At 46.7% G+C, this 16,804-nt stretch overlaps 1 protein-coding gene across 2 annotated transcripts in view; it reads right to left on the reverse strand.

Annotated features, from left to right (window-relative positions):
- Positions 1–16,804, reverse strand: part of CLIP2 (CAP-Gly domain containing linker protein 2) — a 125,646-nt gene that overhangs the window by 57,563 nt on the left and 51,279 nt on the right. For both annotated transcript variants that reach the window (XM_054008357.1, XM_054008356.1), the window contains exon 3: positions 7,747–8,285. In XM_054008357.1, coding sequence (XP_053864332.1) covers positions 7,747–8,285 — 539 coding nt within the window. The remainder of the gene's footprint in view (positions 1–7,746; positions 8,286–16,804) is intronic.

Raw genomic sequence — 16,804 nt, forward strand, 5'->3', positions numbered from 1 at the left:
TGCACGACATTACTCTGGTTTCACACAAGTGTAACTCCACTGAAACCAAATGTAACATAGTGGCGAGTCAGGACTTCTTTGCAAAGTAAGGGCAACCTTGAGATGTTCTCCTAACAATCCACTATGCGTTATGCTTCGCCCATCCGACAAAGATTCGCTCATTCTGGGGGCCCAACTTGAGAAACTGTGGACTTGATATGCAGGGGTACTGAGCATCCACAACTGCAAAGGCAGCCAATGAGAGATGAGAGTGCTTAGCACCTACAAGAGGTGAAGCCCAAGGCGGCTTGGGTCGGGAACCCAAACATCAGCTGCCATTTTTGAAAGTGTTAACGCAAGTGATTTTCCCAAGGCCACCAAAGTTGTCTGTGGTAGAACCAGGCCTAGAAGCAATTCTCCTGACTGCCGGTCCACTGCCTTTTCACCACACCATCATTTCATTTACCTGGACATCAAACTAGGGGGGGCCCCATTTTCCAAAGCAGCGACTGCATCTTAATAGATCTCCCCTCCCATTTGCAGTCACATCGTTTCTCTGCAGCAGCTACACCAGTTGCGTACATGGGACAGTGAGAGTATTTCATGTATTCTTAACGATTTTTAAAGGAGTTGTTTTGTCCAGTTAATCACACTGTCTACTCTAGCTCTTCACTTCCTCTCCCCACTCCTGTCTGTTCTGTTTCTCTCCGCTGGAAAAGGGGGTGGAGCCAGCACCATGCGAGAAGCCAATTCTTCTCTGATGACCACCAGTTACGGTATGTCTACACTGCAATTAAAAACTTGTGGCTGGCCTGTACTAGCTGATTCAGGCTCAGGGGATGTTTAATTGTGATGTAGACATTTGGGCTCGGGTTGGAGCCTGGGCTGAAGGACCCTGACGGGGGTCCCAGACCTTGGGCTGCAGCCTGAGCCCAAACATTTACACCTCAATTAAACAGCCCCTTCGCCCAAGTCCCATGAGCCCAAGTCAGCAGCAGGTGTCTAACGGCAGTGTAGGCATGCCCTGAGTACTCCACAGACAATACTTTGGGAAGCTCTGGTCTAGCTAAAGTAAGTTTTAACTGCTCAGCAATAATTTGCACGACAGCAGGAGAAGAGTTCTACAACGTTGGCTTTAGAACATGAATGTCATTCTTACATCTGCGGGAAACACACGGTTTGCTGTCGCCAAAGGCAAATCTGATCTCATTTTCCTTGTGGAAAAGTCCATGCCAACCCTTTGCCCAGCTGCTGAAGTGTGTCCGAAGGGGGTTTCGAATATAGCCACAGATGAACACAAAGTCACTGAAAAGCGAAAATGGCTCTGGGACACAACGGATTCCCAGTGAAGTTCAAGAAAAGCCAGAGGGAGACAAACAGAACTCCAGGAGGGAGCATATGTAGAGTTTTATAGCTTACAGCAGGGAGGTGTCAATCCGACAGAGGACCCTACACCACCTTCCCCGGCTCTGTTGACAGAGCATTTACACAAAATACCTACTCTCCTCTACTTGAAAAGCCTTCCATGGAGTCCAGCTGCCCCCCGCCACTTCCCAAATGACAAGATCACAGCATCCTCCAGAAAAGCATCGACACGGGAAATAAAGTCAGGTAAGTACGGTCGTATTAATCGGTAGAATGAATGACCGGAGAGATTTACTTACAGCAGTTGAGGCATGCAGGTTTATTCCGAATGCTTATTTCCAATTACGATTCCTTTTCATGTTTCAATACAAAACATAATTAGTTGCATTTTGCACTCTGCAACAGCAGAGATACCTGCTGAATCAAGGACACATCACTGGACGATATAACCCCACGATCTCACTGCTGTTTATCCTCACCCTCCCCTCCTGTCATTTCTCTCTTGCATCTCAGCCTAAACTGCAAGCATTTCAGAGACCATTCCTTTCTAGGCCTGTGTCTACACAGCGCAGCAGGGAGCTCAATCCTCATTCAGACCTCTAGGAGCCACTGGAATACAGAGTCTGCATAAGACTATATCACAGCTCATGCTTATTCTATAGCTTCTGCTTTTTAGGACAATGACTTCACTGAAACCAGCGGCGGCTCCAGGCACCAGCGCTCCAAGCGCATGCCTGGGGCGGCAAGCCGTGGGGGGCGTCCTGCCGGTCCCTGCGAGGGCGGCAGTCAGGCAGCCTTCCGTGGCACGCCTGCGGGAGGTCCGCCGGTCCCGCGGATTCGGCAGCAATTGGGCGGCGGGTTCACGGAAGCCCCCTGCCTGCCTGCTCGGGGCAGCAAAAAAGCTACAGCCGCCCCTGACTGAAACCTCCTCCCAAAAAATCTCAGAGTATTTTTCCCTTGATCTTGGGGGTGGGTGGGTGATACAGTTTTTATTAATCATTTATATTCCATCATCACCTAAAGGCCTCAACGAGGAGGGGCCCCATTGTGCTAGGTGCTGTACAAATATAGTACATGACAGAGACTACGCCAAAGAGCTTCTAGGTAGGCCACAAGAGGTGAATGAAGCAAGACTGGCATGAAGGAGGAGGACAGGGTAACCAACAATAAAAGTCTGCACTATATACCAGCGTCCAGACCGGAGTTTAGAAAGACCACAGTTGTTGTAGATCAAAGGTTTGTTATTTTTAAACCCACCTTATATGATCTGTTGGTCTGAAAGTAATTTAAAAAATTCTCTGGTCTGTTTTTTAGTTCCACAATGGGAACCGTTTGTCTTTGGGGATGTGGGGGGGGAAGAGGGGGAAGGATCAAGAAGGATAAAACTCATGAAGGTAAATTTTTCCATATGGGCCACTGTCTAGAAGCCTTTGCTTTTTGACCCAGCAACCTCATGGTGTCCCTTTAAGGTGGGAGCTTTTCCCTCCCTTCAGCTACCATTGCCACAGGACCAGGCAGAGACACACTGCATCATTCATTCGCAAGGGCGGGAGGGAGGAAAGGAGAGGCAGACACATATGGTGTGAATTAAGGAGGGCAAGTCAATCGCAACACTGAATTTCCTGAGCGGCCGTTTTCCGCCACAACGTTAGCGGGATTTAAATGCCGTTTCTTGCGGTGCTTTTAAAAGTCAGCTTCCTCTCGTCTTTACTTCTGGGACCACAATAGTGTCAGCGTTACCTTTCCCACGCTTTGGATTCGAGCACCCACCATCATGTTTTCTCCCCGATTAAGTATTGTTTTAAAAAAATATTTTAAATAATGAACTTTTTAAACGGAAAAAAAAAGTGACTGGACAGGCCAGCAGTTTTCTGGTATCTGAGCCTATTTCTAGTTTTGGAAGCATATTTACAGTGACAGTCGCTTAACATTTGGCCGCAACACATTTTAAAATCCTTAGGGCAGATTCTCTGCTGCGCCCAACTTTCCTTTAGATGTGCCCGTGCGCAGCCTTTCAGGGAGCCTTTTACAGCTCCACGATTCTCTGCCCTAACCCCAGCCTTGGCATGGACTGGGAGCTGCTCTCTCTTTCATACCAGCAGGCCACGGTCTCCAAGAAGCTGTGGGGAGAGAGGCAAAGGAACTGGGTCCACTGGCTCAGTGCCTGCTGGGGACTTCCCAAAGTGGCAGGTTATCCCTAGCAGAGGACTTAGGGGAGGGTTCTGCTCTCTGAGACCACTGAACACAAACAGAATAGTTCTCAACTTGGGATGAACTCTCCCAAATGCTGCCATTCGACTGCAGTGAGTAAAAAATTGCCAGCCCGGTGTTCTGAGCAGACATGCACTGAGCACCAGGGTCCTGGGGAATTCAGTTTCTAGTCTCTCAAAAATAAATAAATACCACCAGCCCCCAACCTTTAAAAAACACAAAGTAGTTGATTGAGTGGGTGCAGACAGCAGTGAGTCAGAGCCATGCATCCTGCTCACTGCACCTCTTACTCTGATGCAGGCAAGCCAGACAGCAGGGGCCAGGCCATCGTAATTTGTGACTACACGGGAGAATTCTGCCAAAAGTTCTCAGGGGGTGGGGGGGAACATCAGCTTCTGCAGCCGGGGAAAGACGTCAGCGTGGTTTTACACGGAGTGACCCATCAGACAGGGACGTCTCTGGACTGCTCAAAACACTTGATGAGTTTGCACTGTCAGTCCTGATCTAATGAGGAGGAGGTGCTGAGTCCTGGAAGGGATTTCTTACAAGAGCAGGCCCTCGCCAAACAGCCTATGATACACTCACTTAACTGGAGTTTCTGCAACTTCCCAGTTCTCTAGCAGGTACTGGGGAGACAACCATCCCGCATGGGCAGGGGCATAACCTAGATGACTTACCAAGGCTATTCCGTTACTAATTGCTAAGATTAAGGACCATACTTTGCTCTTGATGAGTGTCAGGGAACTTCCATTGATGTTAATATGGATGGAGGGCAGTATGCAGGTCTCAGAAGAACTAGTTTGGGAAGATGAATTGCAAACCACTTGGGATCAACAGCCAGGTCTTTATGGCAGGTATTTGAGAGACTAAATACAAGACAGAATGAAATCAACTCAAGGGAAAGCAAATCAAGGGGATACTGAAGCAGCCAATACAAAGGCATTGTGAAATTCTTTTCAAACCCTGTTAAAATAAGATAGTGATGCAGAAGGAGAGAGAATGAGAACTGAGATGACTGGTAAAAGAAGCCTTTTCTGGCAAGGTCTGAACTACAAGAGAAATGGCAGAAACAAAAGGCAGGTGAATGCTGAATTTAAAAAAAAAAAAGTATGGGCAGAAATTTGGTTGGATAAAAATCTGCACATTTACTTCAGTGGTATTTGCAACTCAGTTACAAGGGAATTGTTTTCAACCCAGAAGAATGATCACAGACAGCTAAAGTCTTCTGAATACTTGTGCAAAACTGTATTTGTGCCAGTGTTCACATGGCCAACTTGAAAATGAGCTAGGCCAGGTCTACACTAGAAAAGGTTTGCTGGAGCTATACTGGTATAGCTATGCCAGCGAACCCACCTAGTGTAACTGCAGCTTATACCAGTATTTTTGTCAATAGAACTTATACTTTTAGGCTGGTATAACTGCGCCTCTGCTAGGGTGTTTGCTGGTGTAAAAACATCTAAAAAAAAAAAAATCAAAAATCAAAGTCACACCCCGACAGACATAAATACTGGCAAAGTTTCTAGATAGACCCGGCCTTAGGCCCTTGCTCAGGAAAGATTCCTATGTAGGACAGCACTTAAGCCCATGAAGTTAATGAGATGCACGTGCTTCTGTGCTGTACGGAATAGGAATGGACTTAAGCGTGTGCACCAGGGCTGTTCTGAACTGGGGACTTAGGCAGCCCCATTGACTTAGACCAGTCTCTCACAGCCCTTTTTTTATAAATCCAGTGCAGGACTGTTCCTTCCTCAATAGCTTCTCCTCTGATCTATAAACATTTCAACCAGCCACTTGGGAAGCATACATAATGCCGAACGACTTAGGTGAGCACTTAACGTGACCAGCCAATACTCAAAGCCCGTAGCTGCAGCGAATAGTCCACAAGCGACTCATATCTGAACTACGTTTGCATAAAACATCAGCGTGTCATTGTGAATGACGAACCAATTAAGAAACACAATGACTGCTGGCAGATAATTCGTACACAGCAAAGAGGGCTTTGTTTATCTAATAAATCATTTGCTATGAATAGCTCACCCAGCTCTTCTGCAGACAAGCCTTTTCAGGTCAGAAATCAACACTGGCTTAGAAAGATGTTTAGCCCCTACTCACTAGGCACTTGGGAGCATTGTTCCTAGCTAAGTCCTGAAGTCAATTTTTCCAGATTCATCCTCCTACCCACCCTGAAATGGTCTATACCAGCTTAGCGGAGAACTGAAAACATTGGATGCTACTGTACTATTGCCCAGGCAGATCTGTCTATCTGGGTTGTCTAGTGCAACCATCACCATAGCAACCAGGTGTCAAAAGGTGGAAAAAGCAGGCAGCTCGAATGCAGTAGCGGAAACTGTAAAATGGTAAAGAGATTGCCTAGGACTTACCCAGACCAACCACTTTGGAACCTGTCATGTTTGTCTGTTAAAATTACCTTTATCTTTTGATTCTAGTAGCGTTGCAAGGGGATACAGTCACGGAAGATTTTGTGTTCCATTGACGAATTCTTCGTGACGTTTGGTATCATGGTAAATGCTTATTGCCCCTCCCCGCTGCCCAAGGAAACAAGTAAGACCTGTCTCCAGAGTTAAAATGAACCATAACATTCAAACTCACTAGAATCAATACTGTTGATTTCATTTTATTCTTTCCCCCTTTAGGCATCTATTAAAGCAAAGTGCTCATTACCATGATGCAACTGGTTTAACCTAGAACGACAAACGACCACTTTTAGCCCAACTGAGCTTTTTTAGATTTAAAGACGTTGGATTTTCAATTGTAGACATACAGAACAAAAATAAACTAGCTGGAGAATCCATTCGGCCTGCCTATGGGAGTAGCTGGTGACCAGCGATCCTGCCAATTTATTACGTGACTGTTGGAACATACCATTGGGCTAGTCAAATTTCAGCAAGGGTGATTAAAGCTGTGTCTGGTTCAAGGCGTCTAGTTCTGTAAGTTCAGGATCTCAACGCTTTGTCTTCAAGGCACTCAATACCAGGGGACCTAAAAAAATTGCCTAAAGCTCCAGAATGAGGACTGTGGTCAGCAACTTCACTGCCCTGGCAAAAGGCAACTTTCCACCATCGGAGTAATGCTGGTGTGTACAGGAGTCAGTACTGCCTTCAGGTCTGGTGCCAGACTTTGGAATTAATTCTCACAGGAACTAAAGACTGTCAAACCTCACCAACTTTTGCTCCAAGAGTACGGCCTTCTGCGACCTGCCTTCTCAGATATAAACAGAGAGCAGCGGTGCTCTTAAAAAAAATCCCCAAAATGTAAACCCGCTACATCAACACACAATTCTCACCCTAAGGAGTGGAGGAAGGACAAACTTCACAGATGCTGGGTCACGCTGTTTAACGCCCTGCGGGAAGGTGCTCAGGTGAGGCTGTTACAACCACCTGTAGAGCAGGGGGGAGAGCAAACAAGAATGGCCCTCCAAAAATTATGGCCACCCTTTTGAAAAGTGGCCACTGCTCTCAGGTGTCCATCCTGAAATCTTTGTGCCTTATTTTCAGCCATGCTGAGCCAACTTAAATCGAGCAGAAGTCAATAGGAGCTGTGGGTCCCCTGCCTCTTTGAAAAAGAGATACCGGGTCTCTCCAGTTGAGCGCCCCGAAACTGAGGCACTAAGGAGTAACATTCGCTCCGAGAGCTTCCTGGCAAATGCTGTGTGAGAGCTTTGACCACATGTGACAAGACAACTGGTAGCCTTGGGGGCAGATTCAGCAAAGGCACCACGAACCTCACCAGCTCTCAATGTATCACCTGGATTAGAAAAGAGTAAACCTTCTTCATCTCTCTATTTCGCAGCCCTGCCCTCGTTTGCTCTCCTGTTCCTCACCTCCACTCCTTCTCTCACCCCTTCCCATCACCCACCCTCAACCTCCTGCCAGCATCCTGTTCTCTCCCAAACCTTCCCTCCCCCTCTCCCCTCCCCGCAGCTGTCTGCCCCTCGCCCTGTTCTTGCACGTGGGAATAAACCAGGAGTGCAAAATAATGTAATGTCTATAAAATCCCCTAATGCCTGCAAAATCAAGTGATCTCATTGTCTGGTATTTGTAACGCTTGTTCTCCGTTTCTCACTACCTGTTTGCTGTGTCCTTACCTTCCCTTGTCTCTAGTTGGATTGCAAGCACTTCACAGCAGGACCTGCCCATTCTAGTGGGACCATTGAACGGATATCAGACTCACCAGGACACGATCTCCAAGCCGTAAGTCTTTATCGCCCTTTTTCACTGACCCGCTGTCTGACAGGTTAGATCCAGATTCATTTCCGGTTTTCATGGTGTTGTTCAGGACGCTCTCCCTCAGGGGGATGACACGAGTGGAGAGAGGCGGCGTAGCCGTCCCTGAGTGCAACGACAAGTTCTGAGTTGTCAGGGACTCCACAGAATGGGCATCGCTGCCCGAGCCCTCCGCCACGGGCTGGCGGGTCAGCTTGGAGGGCCGTGTAAAAATCCCCTGCAGCGGCTGGCACTCAAAGTAACGTACGCCACCAACGGAGCCGTCATTCTTACCCACCGGGTCATCCAGAACAACCCCTGCCCACTGACCGGGGGCGAACTGGGTCTCCCCAAGATACTGGATCACGCCTGGCTTCACTCCGTTCACCCAGACACGTTCGCCCACCACGAAGTCTCCCAGGAAGTCATCGCCCACCTCGGTGACCTTTGATCCTGGCTTCTCGGTGCTGGCAGCGGAGGTGGGACCCTGCTTGTGCAAAGGTGAGCCTGCAAATTGAAGGAAAACAGGACTTGGTGTGATGTGAAGCCAGATTACTAGGAAAGTGTATTAAAACTAGAAGATCCAGTACCATCATTCAGGTTACCTATTCATACAGGACACAGACAAGGACTGGAGCCACAGTGGTTACTTACACATCTGGAACACTGACCCATCTCTGCAGCTGAAGAGGGGAGTTATTCATAAACAATTCAATTTCAGCCCAGTATCTGCCTCGTTGTGCGTATTATTAAGAACCCACCTGTGTCTGTTTCCCCAGTCACAGGAGGAGAGTCAGAAATAAAACTACTTACTGCCAACCTCAGAGCAGTGTTGGAAGGATATTAGGGTAGGTAGTTACTGCGAGTGTGCTGCTTTGCAGAAGTAGCACTAAGAACAGTAATAAAGGGCAGCAGAAGGAACCTTGGCAGATGCTCAAAGAGCCTATGAGGCCCAAGGTAGCTCATTTTCCACCTCTCCTCAGGGAGGAAATCACTCCTATGAAAAATGGAGAATCGATTTTCCCTGGTGGTGTTAGGGCAGTGCTCACTATATGCAAAGAGTTAATAGATAAAGCACTAGTAGATGGCGCTCGAGGGCGTGTAGCATAGCTCCTGGCTTTTGTAGGAACAGTCAAACTTGCTGTTGTTGTGCACTGCAAATGGCTTCCTTTGTGCGACTCTTTGCATCCGGCTTGTAAGAGATGCAGCCAAGACTCAGAAGTAAGGGGACCAACTGGACTAGTCTCAGTATAAGAAAACAAAGAAGTCAAAAAGCCTAACTCAGTCCTCACACTAACAGCTGTAAATCCACACACTTCACTGGGACTGAAACTTAATAATCATCACCCCAGAGCTAGATGAAATCCAGAATAAGGAACTTCCTTTACTGGTACCTTTACTGGACTCAGGCATGTCGAAGGGTGACTTCCTGAACCACTTCCCTACCAGGTGAGGGGCGGGAGAGCAGCAGATGGTTACAGGCAGTGAGACAAGTTCATTCCCCTCCCCCTGAAGCTCTTCCTCCAGGGTACCAGGCCTGGACCGAGGCAGCAGCAATGCATCTAGCAGGCCCCAACTTGCACGAAATGGAGTTCAAGCAGGAATTAATGCAACCGATGCAAATGAAAGCTACCAATGGGGTCAAAGTATGGAAGGTCAAAGTCGGACAATCCCTGTCACCAGCCTTGCTTGCAGCCTGGGTCCAAGGAAGGGGGGAAAAGGTTGCATTTGGCCCTTATTAAAGAACAGGTTAATGGGGGAGATTAGGGAGAGGCCTAGAAAAATAACGTGGGAGTTTGGAAAATAACGGCTTATCTACATGGTGCATTAGTCCACAGCAGAGGGGTGTAAATTCTAGTGAGCACTGTGTCCATGAGAAGAACAGGAGTACTTGTGGCACCTTAGAGACTAACAAATTTATTAGAGCATAAGCTTTCGTGGACTACAGCCCACTTCGTACTCCTGTTCTTTTTGCGGATACAGACTAACAAGGCTGCTACTCTGAAATGTGTCCATGAGGACGCTGCTGGTGCACACTGAAAGTTCCCTGGGGCACATTAATGTAATACTGTTTGAAATGGAACTATGCTAACATGCACTAGGGACCTTTTAGTGTGCAGCAACAGGGACCACACGGACACTTTGTGCACGACACGTTAGTGCGCACCAGGACTTACACCCTGCTGGCTTGGACTAATGCGTCACATAGACGAGCCCTAAGAAACAGCGAGTCAGGCTCCCTCCCCCGTTAGCCCACTGGACTTTCAAACCTTCTTGCTGCTCAGTAACACTCAGATCTTAGACTGTGCTTTTCAGTGCACGCCACCTACCACCGGCCACGTGCTGTGTGCACCCGCGTGTTAGCGATGAGCCAAGGTGCTTCAAATGAAATAAAAGCCAACCTGAACTTTCAGCCAAAACGCAAAGTGAAGCTTTCTGGAGGTCAGGCACCACAAAAGCCACCAGAGTTCTTGGGCAGATGTTCAGCACATAGAGCACCTGGCGGTCAGGCTTCTGGCTTCAAAAAGGTTAACTCTGAAGAAAGCAAACTCATTCCAGTCTCCAAGAAGCCTCACTTTGGCAGCCGCCTCTCTGCTCACTGATTTCAGCAGGGCTGGAATTGGAAACATGGAAATACCATGAGACTCTCACGGCACTGCCAACCCAGCCAGGAATGGGAAATAACAGAAGTCGCTCAAGAAAGCCGGTTACCAGGAAGTTTCCAGCCCAGTTTTGCAAACTGTACAGCAACAAATAACACGACTGTATCCAGTGCTGCCCAGAGCCTGCCATTCAAGAAATATGAATGAAATCTTATCATCCCAGTGACAGAGAGAGGTGTTATCACCCCTATTGTTACAGAAGAGGAATCCGAGGCACAAAGCACAAAATCACCCCTGGCATCGATGGGTAAAGCTCCCTTTGAAGTCAACAGGAGTTGTTCCCACTTCCATGAGTGCTGAATTTAATCCACTGTGCTGTGACCTGCCCAGTATCATACAGCGAGTCATTGTCAGTGGCAAGATTAGAACCCACAGGTGCTTTGCTCTTCACCTTGTGCCACGTCCACTAACGGAAGAGGTTCAGATCGTTCCAGCAAGCACTCAGACTTGTGAGCGCTTACCTGAAGCGACCTGCAAACCTTGCTCAGGTTCCCCGCTCACTAGCACTCAACCTCTGCCGTTCCCTCCAGCTCTTTCAGAAGTAATGGGCATGACAGGTCAGGTGCCAACTTCGGGAAAGTCCAAAGAACAAAAAAGCCCCCGAACCAAGATGCTCCCAGCTTTGCCACAGGCATAGCTGAGCAATAAAAACAAAACCAGCAAAGGTGCTCTACTCAAGTTCTGTTAGAGCTAAATGCACTCCCTGAAGAATGTAACGTTTCTGCTAAGACAACCAGCAGGGAAATAGTTCTGAGCGCTGACACTTAAGTGATCATCAGGCTTCAGAGCCAACAGACAGCCATTGCAGTAAATGAAACTCACTCGCCTCTGAGAGCTATAGTGTCAGTCTGTCTGCAGACTCAGGAAGAGAGCACTGCATCTAGCCACATGTGGATAATCTAAACTAAAAAAAAAAAAAAAAAATTAGGGCCCAATCATGCAAAATTTTGCTACTGAGCATAATCCAATCAAGGTCATTGAAGCAACTCACTTTAGTAAACTCTATGGGCCAGCCTGAGATATATCCCTACTCACACTAACCAGTACCTTAACACTGTGATTAGCCCGATTAATTTCAGTGGGACTGTCTATGGAATACGGTACTACCCAATGAGAAGGGGTATCATACAATCAGACCCTACTCTTCATGTTACGTTCTTAGACAACTAGGCCCTTAAATTCTGCAGAACCTGATAGGGCCAACAAAGGAATGCAATCAATGTCTAGCACAATGACCCATGGTAGCTCAGCTCATTTCCTCAAAGCTGTGAAGACACTTCTGTTCCTGAGTTGTTTTCCATGCTGGTTTTCAACCCTGATCTGAAATTTGCCCATCCTCAGATGTTTTCTCTTTAAAAAGCTTTTATAAATGCCTTAAATTACTTTCAAGCCCATCTCTCTCCCATTCTGGTAATAGCTAGCACATTAAAGGTATACTGACAAGTAGGCTATGTCCAAGAACTAGTTTTTCTGTGAAAATGGTTTTGCAAAACAAGATTTTCAGGCTTTTCATTACATATTTCAAATACAAAGAGGAGGTTGGAGGGGGGAGACATTATTTGTTTCATTACCTTCAAACATTTACCAGCTGGAAAACAAAACTATCAGCACTGGATTTGTGCATGAGAACCTTGAAGTAAAACTGACTATAAACCGAAAATAAAACCAACCAGTCTAGTTTTATGGTCCATAAGTGCAAGAAAGTAAACGAATAGTATAAATCGGGAACAACAAATTGCTTTGTAAAGATTCTTTCAATTTTAATAATCCAGGGTGCTCTCAGTAACATGTATCTATCTATTTATATAATCTTGACAGGGATGTGTAATAAAAAAGTGAACATTAAAAGCAAAATGTATATTCCTGTTTCAGTAAAGCAAGTAAGCACATTCTTAAGTGCTTTGATGCATCATGGGCCTTAGATACTGGCTTAGCCTTTACTGAAGTGTCTGGATTCGTGGATGATCAAAGCAGTATAATTACAAAAACAACAAGGAGTTTTATTACAGTGTATATCCAAGTCCATCTCTAAAGAGCTTCAGCACAGTACTCTTTGCACTTCTGCAGGGCTTGTCAACTAGGGACCAAAATACCATTTATATTAAGCCTCACAACATCTCTGTGAGGTAGCTATTATTACCCTCTTTTTTACAGACGGGGAAACTGAGGCACAGAATGGAATACAGACTTGCCTAATTTCACACACACCAAGTCAATGGCAGAGTTGGAAATAAATTCTGGAATTCCATCTGCCAATACACCAGCACATATTAACTCCTCCCAGCCGCGTATATTCAGAACAACTGACTTGTCTATGAAAGCTAAAACGATGATTGTTATCTTTCCTGTAGCGGATATTGTGCTCACCAGGAGAGAGGAGAGCTTAGCAGGACTTCATTCAGCCTCAGTTTTAGATCTCTGCTTAACAAAATTGTGGCAGCAGAACTACAGTAATTACATCATTTCAGTCACACAATCTAATTACCATAATCTAAATGCAGTAAATAATTAGGAGAGTTTGAAAGGAAGCAGACTCCTGAACAGGGCCAGCAGAGCAATCTCACAGTCAGGGCTATTATTTGTTAGGACTGGGTGAATGGTTCCATAAAACAGTTCCTCATTTTCCACCATGCCTATACCGAGGGAGCGCATTACATCATCTGCACTATTTCTATATAAAATAATTATCTGAACCAGCGTAAGCATAAAGTGAGTAACCACGCTGATCACATGATGAAAAGATGGCCCTTTCGCTTCCTATTCCCCCCGACTGTTTATCATCTACAATTTGAGGCGCAAACTTCAGAGCAAGGACTGTGTCTTTCTAAGATTTCCATAAAGCCCCTAGCAGACTTTGGGGATCTGTAAAATATTAAACAGGAGAGGCACACAGGTTCACAATAGCCAAACTAAATCCAATCTTTGCCCTTTCAATTTTTGAAAAACAGGGTGGATGAGGCCATATCTTTTATTGGACCAACTTCTGTTGGTGAGAGAGAGAAGTTTACACAGACCACTTCTTGAGGTCTGAAGAAGAGCTCTGTGTAAGCTCAAAAGCTTGTCTCTCTCACCAACAGAAGTTGGCACAAAAAAAGACATTACCTCACCCACCTCGTGTCTCTAACATCCTGGGACCAAACAGCTACAACAACACTGAACATCAGAACAACCAGACCCCAGTGGTCCCTCTAATCCAGTATCCAAGCCATTGATGCTTTACAGGCAGGTGTAGGAAACCCTGCAGTAGGCAATTATGGAATAAACTGCCCTCAAGAAAGTTTCCTCCTGACCCCAAATAGTTATAGGTTGGCTTACTCCCTTGAAGCACGAAGGTTTCTACCCATTTCATTTTTTAAAAAACTACTTACCACTGTAACTCTGAATAGTCTTGTTCTATATGTCACTACTCCAGAGATGTCTGGCAGTCCATCCGCCGTGTGGAGGTGACCTGAAGGGGCCAGCAGTATGGGGAAGTGGCTGGCTACGAAAGGCCAGCCTTCTGGATGCCTGTCCCCAGAGCACAGGGAAAGACAACATCATTCCCATGCTCTGAGCTTGCCCTCTACTAGGGTGACTAGATGTCCCAATTATATTGGGGCAATCCCGATATTTGGGACTTTGTCTTATATAGGCACCTTCTACCTCCCACCCCCATCCCAATTTTTCACTCTTGCTATCTGGTCACCCTACCCTCTACTGGGTATTGTGATGAGATTGTCTGGTGAGTTTGAGACACTGATCACTACCACGTTGGAGCTCCATGCCCTTTGCAACTAAGCCTGGAGTCACAAGATCTAATGGTTTGCCTGCTCCTACTTTCTGATAAGATCCCATGGAGCTCCCAGGGTGTGGGACCTGCAGTATCCTTTAAAATAGCCCATTTGTTGCTGGGCCTCCCCTCTGTCTGCTGCCGTCTAGTTATATTTTACTGAGGCCAGTGGGACACCAGACTCAGGATGCCAGCAACTGAGGGGAGAAACAAAGGGATAAAATACAGGGCAGTCGGAGGTAGAGATGTGAGAGAAATCTCTGCCTCGTGACAAAGCTGCCAAACACAACTGGGGAGTTTTCCAAATCAAGGATGGGGGCCAACAAATTACAACATTTGGTGCTTTCTGCTCACTTGGAAGGCAGATCTCTCACAGGGGGAAAACCATCAGCAACATCTGCACTACTGTTCACTTACAAAGTTAAGTGACAGACCCAGGGTCACCGTGCGAGTCAGAGGCACAGCCAAGAATGGAACCCAGGAGACCTGCTCTAACTAATTTCCCTCCCCATAAATAAAAAGGTGGCCTGGGTCTTTTGCCCTATATCGTTTGGAACACAAGTGGATTGTATGGCCAGCTCTGAGCCACCAGACCCCAGAACTGTTCTTCTTGAGGTGTTCGGGTCCTCTTAAACATTTAGGCCATTCTTGCTTGCTAATTAACTGCTTTGAGCTTCCTGACATACTTGGCATGTTAGGCAAGATTCGGGTCTAGGGTGACCAGATGTCCCGATTTTATAGGGACAGTCCCAATTTTTGGGTCTTTTTCTTATATAGGCTCCTATTACCCCCCACCCCCTGTCCCGATTTTTCGTATTTGCTGTCTGGTCACCCTATTCGGGTCCTGTGATGGAGTGTACCTCACGTACCCCCAACCCTGTTTTCAGATGCCAGCACTTCAAGGGCATAACACGTTCCACTCCAGCAAGGATTGAAAAGGTTTTAATTTGATGCACTAGATCCTTAGCCCAATTCTTTGGCTCCCGTTAAAACACTAACGAGAGACATGTTGCTAAATTGCAAGGCCTGCTCCATACGGGAGAGCGCCTCTTCCAGCCCTTGGACATTCCAGCAGGCAGGAAAGGGTAAGAAAAACATTTCCTAATAGTTACAGGAGCAAGGAATCATTCTGAAAGTGCTCAGCGTTGGAGCAGCAGGTACAGGACAGATGCACATTGTGGAGACTAACAAGGGTACCCTTGACTGAAGCCCTCTCATCATTAGGCAGGTTTTGGTAGCATATACTAAATGGAAGCCACATGTCTACTCACTCAGCACGCTTTGATTTCTCACAGCACATCAGAGCTGCTGCTATTTTACATTCCCCAGATATTGTCATCGTAAAGTTTAAATCAAGGGGGAAGAGAGAACTTGTTCCCAGGGGGAGAAAATAGAACAAGAATTGAGCAGGAAAATGGTGCACTGTAAACGTTAGCCATGCGTTTCCTGTACCCTACAGAACTCCGCTCTAATCCTATTATTCCCAAGCTATGTGCCAGGCACACTGGTCACCAGAAGGAGCAGAAATTCAACAGCAGTGCTGTGTTGCCATGGGGATCTAGCGAAAGCCAGCTAATTGATAAAATGGAACCTCATTAGATAAAAAAATAGAGAGAGAGAGATACCACTTTCTCCCCAGGGAGGTGACGTGAGAAAGCACATATTAAATTTACCAAAAGGCTTCACAATAAGGGCTTTTTTCCCAGTCTCTATTTTAAATCCCAGAGGAGTTGTTTGTTTTTCCTTTGGTAAATTGGACAGGTGCTTACCAAATAAAATATCGACCTACCCTGATGAAGGCTCAACCCAGTACAGGACTCAGCTCTTCCCATACCTGCTACCCACCCACCTTCCCGGAAAGCTCCTTGTAGGCAAGGGGTGGTGGTGATGCCATTCCATTGCCATGGAATCTACTAGGAACGGTGCATCTCATGGTTAGCATCCAGGGGCTTGGAACCTTCACGAGGATCTATTCTCCTCCTCATGGCACGTGACCTCGGTCAAATCACCTTTGTATTTCTCAGGGTCCCCAACTATAAAATAGGAGTCACAACAGCTACCTCAGGTGGGGCTCGATTCGTGTTTGGAAAGCAATTGGATGTCCTCCGGTAGAAGAGGCCTCCGTAGGAGGGCTAAGTACCATGGTTATTCCATCCAAATCTCTGCAAACTGCACAGCTGCAGAAGGGCCACTGCTAGGAAACTGCCAACGTGCACCCCATGGCAAAACAGAGCCTAGGATTTGATATACTAGGGTCCATCTAGTCCAATGCCCTGCTTCCAGCAGTTGCCAACATACAATAGCTTCAGGGCCGCTATAAAGAACCTCGCCAATTAGCCAACGCTGTATGAGGGGTAAACAAAAATCCTTCCTCCTCCAGCTCACATCCCTCTGCAGGAGATCTCATGATCTTCCATCACAGCCTTAGCTCACCTGGCTACAAACATGGGGGTAAATCCTGGGGGTACTGAGCCCCTGCAATGCTCAGCGGTTCTCACAGTTCAGCTCAATGGCAGGGAGATGGATTGGTGCTTTTCCAGCTTCACACTAACGAGTTACAGCTGAGACCAAGTGAAGGAGGAATGTGTCAGCTG

The sequence above is a fragment of the Malaclemys terrapin genome, chromosome 18 (assembly GCF_027887155.1).
Source record: "Malaclemys terrapin pileata isolate rMalTer1 chromosome 18, rMalTer1.hap1, whole genome shotgun sequence".
In the NCBI taxonomy this organism is placed as follows: Eukaryota; Metazoa; Chordata; order Testudines; family Emydidae; genus Malaclemys; species Malaclemys terrapin.